We start from the raw sequence: 7,918 nt of genomic DNA, 5'->3' as shown, positions 1-7,918 counted from the left end.
TTTCAATGCTTTAAGTGCCTTAAAAGATTACACTAAAAATTGGATTTTTTTTTTTTTTTGAAAAGTAAGGACAATGAATGCAATTTCATTCTAGAGGGAAGTGGTAAATAAATTGCACACACACAATGAACTTTGGAAATGATTTTACACCTTACAAAGAACTGCCACTAAGTCAAAAGTCATGGAATACAGCGAGCACCTAACCCCCGTGTATCATAGGTGAAAAACAGTCACCTGGCAAGAGCTGTAAAACAAATTTCAGAATTTTTATTATTGCTGGTATTTCTGTACCCCAAAGTACAAAGCAAATAGATACAGTTAATATTAAAATCTTTTTCAGACAGTGGAATAACTCATTTGAAGTACATTGTGTTTTAAAACTTATTCTTCCTCTTTGTAGTTCATTTTACTGACAAAATAATTTAGTAACATCACCATTCACCAGCATATCCCTGTAAGGTTTTATTGTTTCAGGAATACATAAGCAAAAAGTTGAGTACGATCCGTGTGGGCCAATACATCCTAATTCCACCAAGCTTACCACATCGTCCATGTGGAAGCATAAATTCATACATCCGTAGGTTCTGTACAAGAAGATTCCATCATTCCATCAAAGCAGCTCAACTCCTGAGCCGAGCAGTACCATGTACACAGGCCGATGTCCTGTAGAAATCTTATCCTGTCTACAAAGTCTGGGGACCTCTTCAGAAGAGCCAAGTAGAACTGCATCACGTATTTACATTAAAGTTCATGAAAAATAAGCAGGTCAGAAAACTTCAATAAATACTTTCTTAGTTTGTGTTTCTTCGTATTTGTTTACTCACTGCTTTAATTGCCTCAGCTGGCATTTTACAGATTCAGTAGTTGATAAATAAAGCCAATTTTGAGTCAACATTATAAATTACAACCAACAAATTCAATAGTTCATTCTTATGTAGTTCCAGTCCGCACAACTTCCCGCTTTACTGACACCCAGGAAATTTTGTCCATGTTTCAGCATCCCAGATTATTCTTGATGTTCATGCTCTTGTCCTGGGATCAGCCACCGAATGCTCTCAGTTCGAATGGTAGCATACATGATAAAGCTAGCAAGAAAGAGCAAGGAAAACAGGAGCAGCCAGTCTATTCCTTTGGTCAGGACACTTGGCAGGGGCCCAGCCCAGTCTTCCTCTGTCACAGTCACATCGTTTTTAGCTTCTATACCTGAAAAAGAAAGCATTTGATCAACCCCCGTAATGATCATTAAATATAGAGAAGCTTTATGGATTTGGAGCTTTGTTCTCGTTCTCAAATTAAGGCACGTGCACAGTTAGACTCAGCATTTTGCTGACAGTCCTTGTGTTTTAACACGTTGAGTATGTAGTTTGCTAATGTAAAGGCAAAATGTTATCAAAGTGTATGCAAATGTTTTTAACAGGAAAAGGGTTGTTTTGTTCTTCCACAGCAGGGCCTTTTGTACGTTTGCAGGGGGGTTGTTTTAAAATATCTCTGCTGCATTAGCAAATATAACACCTTCTGGCCTCTAATGAAGGCTGTGCATGGGGTTTTTGGTTTTCCTTCCTGAACACAGCACAGTAGGACCAGAGAGGCACGGAGCTCACAATGTGGACAGCCGTATCAAGGAAACTGGAGTCCTTCTGTCCCTTCTAGCACAAGAACTGAAATTGTCTTTTTCCCCAAAAATGCAAACATGCATGGCAATGTTCCCACGATTTACGTGCCTTTTTTCCCAAATTAAATATTTGTGCGTGAAGATGTTCTCAGTCCCTCTAGCTAAACCCCTCAGTTTCCCCCTTCTCTGTGAAAGCAACCCACTAAGTTCCTGGTTTCAGTGTGCCCCAAAACCCAGCAGACTGCAGCCACCTCTGCCAGATCCTCTCAAGGTTTTCATAAAATTCATCTTAAATAACAACCAACAGGAGGAGGAAGGCTGCATTTGGAGGTAAAAGCCAACCTGTTCTTCCTTTTGATGCATCAGAGCTGATTTACAAACCTGTTTGATTAAAAATGAAGTCTTTCAGTGTTTCCAGCGTTCTGTCTGTATGATTAAATCTTGCCATAGGTTTAGCGCCTTGGAAAAGGAGGATATTGGGCACGGCTACAGTTCCAAACCTAGTTGATAAACTGTTGAACACAAAGCAAGTGCAAGGTATAAGGAAAAGAAATCCACTGGAGAAAGGAACAAAGATAGCCACAATGTGTCAGTTTTACTAAATTAATTTCTCCCTTCATAAGAAAACGTGTAACCACTTTGTGCAGTATTAAGGAGGTTTGCTAATGAATTATGTCAATAATGTAAGATTCAGCAGTGAATCAGTACGTTGCTTCTTCACACGTGTATTGTATGCATACAAATTTTGTTATCAAAGGATATATATGGGGGTGAATGGAATATTTAGCACTTTTCAGAATAATGAAACCCAAGTTAGATAACAGAACACAACTTCCAGGTTCATTATAGCTGTTGATAGAGTCGCAGTTCCTTTCTGTAAAGTTGTTCATAGGAAAAAAAAGGAAAGCACAGACAAAAATAAAAGGGACCCATAACTATTTATATTAAACATTAAAACAAAACACTCCTGTTTTTAAAACACAAAACTTGCTATTGTAAATAAGACATTAGAGGATAGGACATGTAAATTACCTGCTATGTTGTGATGCATCCAGTGCCAAGAAGCGCAGCGTTGGAAATGCTCGAGGTAAAGAATTAAAATGAGGGGCCAGGCTAACAGAAAAGCGGCACCACGGCGTATAGAACAAGACTAAGGTACAGTCACTGCTGTTTGGGTTTAGGAACTCCATCAGATCCTTAAAGAAAGCAGAACAGACACACATAATGAAACATTTAATAGCATAATCCTACATAGAAATGCATCATTCAGCAAACAATTAGATACTTGACAAGATTTATCGAGTAGCTGCACATTTGTTTTAAAGCTTTTTAAAATAAACAGACAAGTGTTTAAGAGAACCTTTTCAAGAGGTTAAACAAATTTATTAATTAAAAAAGCATCCTTTATTACAAGAAAGAGCTAGAAATAGGCACTGCTACTGGCAATAAGTGCCATTAACAATTCCAGAGACACTAATGCACAGTGCATGAAGGCTGACCATTTGCTACAGGCACACAGGCTCGTGGATTGAGCCATTTCTTCACTTTTTCTACTCAGAATGACACAAACAGCTTTCTCACTCAGATTTTTTCCCTTGTTAATATCAGAAAGGCTGTAACACAAGGAAATCCACCAAGTCAAATACTGAAGAAACAGACACGCAGCACAGAGCCCTAACAGGGGTGGCCTGCTTACCTGGGACACATTCAGGATTTGCAGCGTGAAGTTGCTGATCCCAGTCACGTTCCTCTCCTCGCAGGCCACCTTGGGGGTCTTCACGCTCTCAGTGCTGTTGGGTTCCTCAGCAGTGCCGGGCAGCACAGTCTCCAGCACGACAGGCGAGCCCACTGCGTGCTCATGGCCCTGCGTGTCAGGCTGGACAAGGGGAGCTGAGGGCCTGCTCCCTGCTTCACACTCCCCACTGCCGCCTGCTGCTGCCTCACAAGTCCCAGTCGTGGTGGAAGCGGACTCCTGCTCTTCCTTCACATCCCCTGGCACCACCGAGAGCCCCTTGGCCTGCTGGGCTGGGAGCCCGCTGCCCAGCATCGCGTCGGCCATTTCTGCAGTCCGGTACCGCACCGCTTCGCCGCCACCAACCTGCGCGGAGCCAGCAGCAGCAGCTGGGGGAGTCCCCGCGGCGCTCAGCTCTGTCACATCCCCTGCACCAGAATCACAGAATCATTAGGATTGGAAACGCCTTCCAAGATCACCTGGCCCAACCACCCCTTACCACCATCACCCACTAAACCATGTCCCCAAGCACCACGCCCAGCCTTTCCTTGAACACCCCCAGGGATGGTGACGCCACCACTTCCCTCGGCAACCCATCCCAATGCCTGGCTGCTCTTTCTGAGAAGAAATGTCTCCTCATTTCCAGCCTGAACCTCCCCTGGCACAACTTGAGGCCATTCCCTCTGGTCCTGTCACTGGCTATCTGCGAGAAGAGGCCGGCCCCCAGCTCCCCACACCTTCCTTTCAGGTACCCGTAGAGAGCCATGAGGCCTGCCCTGAGCCTCCTCTTCCCCAGACTGACCCCCCCCAGCTCCCTCAGCCGCCCCTCACAGGCCTCGTCCTCCAGGCCCTCCACCAGCGCCCGGTGCCCTTCTCGTACTGAGGCCCCAAACCGAGCTCAGCACCGAGGGGCGCCCTCGGGCTCGGAGCACGTCAGAGGGGAGGCACCAGCCCCTCTCCCCGGCCGCCCGCAGCCCTCACCGGCCGCCAGGGCCCCGCCGAGCCCGGCCAGCGCCAGCAGCAGCCGCCACATCCCGGCCCCGCCGCGCTCCGTCTCCCCGGACAACCGCCACTTCCGCCGGGGCTCCGGGATCCGCTTCCGCTTCCGGCGCGGCCCCCGCTTCCCGCGCCTGCGCAGTGCGCGGTGGCGGGCGGGAGAGAGGGCGGCGGGCGCCATCTTGGGCGCGCTGAGGCGGGCGCTGTCCCGAGAACGCCTCGCGGTTCAGGCGGGGTTATCCGCAAACCGCCGGGGCTCGGCGCTCCAGGACAGTAAAATGTTCACATAAACTGCACAAAATAAAGAACTTTTACCCAATTTTCTCGCTTTTGCCCCCCGAACCGCCCCACTGTCCCCCGGGGCAGCAGCCTGGGGCTGCTTCCACCTCCTCACGGTGGTTTGGCTCCTGAGGAGCTTTTACGGACGGCCATGGGTAAAAAGCCCACAGACTACAGGCATATATATATATGTGTGTGTGTGTGCGCGTATATTTACAGCTAAAAATAAAAGAGTGCCTGTCTGTCATATCAAGCAAAGCTTCCAAACTGAAAGGCAAGATGAATATTATTTAAAAAAAAAGAAAAATCCTGTCACAGAATTAGTTCTAACTCACTTTCAATTTAATATTGAAGCTTCACGACTGTTTGGGACATGTCAGAACTGAGCCAAGAGCATGACCTAGGAGAGTAGGCACCACACATACATACTGGGGAGAAAAAAACACCCAGGAAAACCCTGTGCGTGCACATAAATTAATATGGATGTCAGAGCTTTATTATGAAAATGGGATTTGTGTCTGCTTTTACTGTGGGGCGCATCAACTCCTTTCTTATAGCGCACATTTTCTTTCTTGGAAAAATGTTTTTGTTTTTCTTACCTTCCAAGTCCCATTTGCATGAATATTAATACTGAAACTATGGTAGCCTAAAGATATAAAACATAAGTGAGGCTTGCAAACAGAAAATATTTAATTAGACTGGTTGATACAGATCAAGCAAGCAAACTTGAGAGCCAACACACATACGAATCCACGTTGCTGTGGGCTAGTCAGGAAAAAGCTCCCCAAGCCCTAATTGTGGCAAGAAAAGTGGCGTTTTCAAGCTCAGCCCCATTTTCTTCCTCCTGGTGAAGGAGTACGTGTGGCTGCAGCTCATGGCTCTGTGCCATCAGTCTTAGAGTCCTTCACCTACCGCTGCCCTGGGTGGTGTCAGATCTCAAACACGAGTGATGGCGTTCCAGATCTCTAACAGATACATTTGTGGCAACATACCTGCATCTGAGACACTTCTCAGATTTAATCCTAACATAATATTCTTCCTACCAGAACAGAAAGCAAGAAGTTTGTGCAATATTGCATACTTTTTATGCTGATGATAAAAAAAGCATTAATGTAACAAATTAACTCTCAGGAATTATAGATAGGCTTTATACCTAAGTCACAACAAATGTACTAGCCCAGTGCTTACACATTATACAGACAAGGCACATTAAGATGCCTGCCAGTTTTGTTGCACAACTGTTTGGTGGCTTACATTTTTCTGATTTTTAATGCAAAATGTCTGTTTTCAGGAAGAACTAGTAAAAAAAATACATTGTTTTGCATCTATTCAAAAATCTTGGATACAGTAGAATAGCTCTGTTTGTTACGGAAGGATCTGAAATTTAGCAAAGGGGAGGATTTGCGTAACTGAGTCTTTTGTTGCACCCATGGATATACACCAAAACTTTGCGGTCATCTGTGCATCTTATATTTCAGCAGCTGAATTTCACACACCACCACAGATTTCAGTAATGCTGGGCAAGATCCTTCACAGGCATCGTGGCAAGAAAAGGAGTGAAAGAGACTGGGACAGAGACAATGCCGTGGTCTTCAAGACAAGTTTCCACTCCTATGTAATCCTGACACGTCCTCACAGCTACAATTTTCTGTGTGTTCAACAGCACAAAGATTAGGTAGGAGAGAACAAGACAAGCATTTGAGTTGGAACACAGGCTGAGGTTGCATGAACAACTTCAACCTACACCTGAATTTGGGATGTGTGCCTTTGTAATCTTTGTTTTCTCAACATGGCCGCAGTTGAATATTTAAGAACATGACCACTTGAAACAGCAAATACACTTTTTAGTTTTATGCACATCTCAAAGGCCTACTCTAAATAATCAAACTCGCACTAATTGTTACTGTGATATTTTTTCACTAATTAGAACAAGCTTTTGTGGTATGAAAAAAAAAAAAAAAAAAAAAAGCAACATGAAAGGCAAGAAGATTTATCTGCCACAGATCATTTAAATAACACCTAACAACTCCACAACATTTTTCAGCTTCAAAGTAGTTAAAAGTTCTTATCTAATGATTCCTTCCAGCAACCTTGCAAGATAAGCCACGTATCTATCCACTCATGGGAAAAAATGAGCCCTTGTCATCCTTAGGCCACGCAGGGAACCTGGGTGACAGCCAGCTGCAGAAGGCAGTAGCTTTCGGGCTGCCAATCCAGTATGGTCAGGCCCCACCTCTCTTAAGTGTTAAACAATAAACACAGAGCCACAGGCAGAACTCTGATAAAAATAGCACACAATGCAAGTCAGCCCTTTACTTTTAGTTATTACAGCTTTACATGATTAACAGTTAAAACAATTTTCATTCGTCTTGGTCCAAAAAGACACACCACTGAGCTATCATACTGCATGGGTATGATACTGCTAATTCACAGTGTACTATTTGAGCTACTTGAAGAGATACCATCGAGACAGGTATTTTCCAAAAGCAAAAAGATGCCAGTCCAGCACCGAAGCAAGCTTTGGTGTCTAATCGTACCCATAAATGGAATTATCAGGAAGATATAACCACCTTAAAGCTTCCTTTAAGACATCCAACTTGTGAAGCAAACAAGCCAACATTGCTGGTCTGTCTGCATGAATAAATCATAAACTGATTCTGTCATCAGAAACGCAGCACCTGGCATTGCACACCAACTGTATACCGAGGGAGCAGATCGCATTGCAATTTTTATCTTTCAGTTTATTACACAACAATCATGCAATCAGAGAAGCACCTTCCAATACAGATAAAGAGCCTGAATTGTTGCATGGTATCATTTATCAATGACAACATCCAATGCTCAAGTTTTCATTAAAAAAAAAAAAAAAAAGCTCGCTTCCTTCAAGAAATCACATCCAGCAACTGATCTTTAGACCAAAACACAACAGACTGTAGTCTAACTCTGTTGTGAATGTATCCAGTAAAATGAATCTGTTGAAAGCCAAACATTTACAATCAAAACAAACAAACAAACAAAAACATGTATTTTCTGATCTTTTCTGATCAAAAGCAACTTGAAGTCTGTAAAGAAGCTTCAACTATGACTTCTAAAATGTTTCAATACTAGAAATATTCGGGGTCTCTGGAAGTACGTGGAATAGAAAATGGATGGTGTTGGGGAGCAAGGAAAGGAAGCAGTCCTGGCAAACTGGATTGTAGCTCTGCATCCATCGGACTGCTCATCTTGCCTCATAGTTATTGAAAACCTTCAGTAGAGGGGCAAAATCAAGGGGGGTCGGTTATATGCACAGCACATAA

The 7,918-nt window shown here is 43.8% G+C and overlaps 1 protein-coding gene across 1 annotated transcript; it reads right to left on the bottom strand.

The window, feature by feature from the left end:
* Window positions 1-247: 247 nt before the first annotated feature.
* Window positions 248-4,419, bottom strand: TXNDC15 (thioredoxin domain containing 15). Its single transcript, XM_084535717.1, has 5 exons — window positions 4,326-4,419; window positions 3,309-3,772; window positions 2,645-2,808; window positions 1,994-2,124; window positions 248-1,203 (listed from the first exon to the last, which is right to left on the bottom strand). Exons 1-5 carry the CDS (start codon window positions 4,375-4,377, stop codon window positions 1,007-1,009), a joined length of 1,008 nt encoding a protein of 335 aa, XP_084391843.1. The 5' UTR covers window positions 4,378-4,419; the 3' UTR covers window positions 248-1,006.
* Window positions 4,420-7,918: the final 3,499 nt, after the last annotated feature.

This window comes from Aythya ferina, assembly GCF_964211825.1.
Source record: "Aythya ferina genome assembly, chromosome: 14".
NCBI classification, from domain to species: domain Eukaryota; kingdom Metazoa; phylum Chordata; class Aves; order Anseriformes; family Anatidae; genus Aythya; species Aythya ferina.
This window is presented reverse-complemented; position numbering and strand designations above follow the sequence as displayed.

Excerpts from the sequence above, each read along its gene's own strand:
- TXNDC15 (XM_084535717.1), bottom strand. The coding sequence starts at position 4,377 with ATGTGGCGGCTGCTGCTGGCGCTGGCCGGGCTCGGCGGGGCCCTGGCG. Across the intron at positions 3,773-4,325 it reads CGGCGGGGCCCTGGCGGCCG|GGGATGTGACAGAGCTGAGC; the intron begins GTGAGGGCTGCG and ends ATTCTGGTGCAG. Across the intron at positions 2,125-2,644 it reads GATGCATCACAACATAGCAG|TTTATCAACTAGGTTTGGAA; the intron begins GTAATTTACATG and ends TGTGTTCAACAG.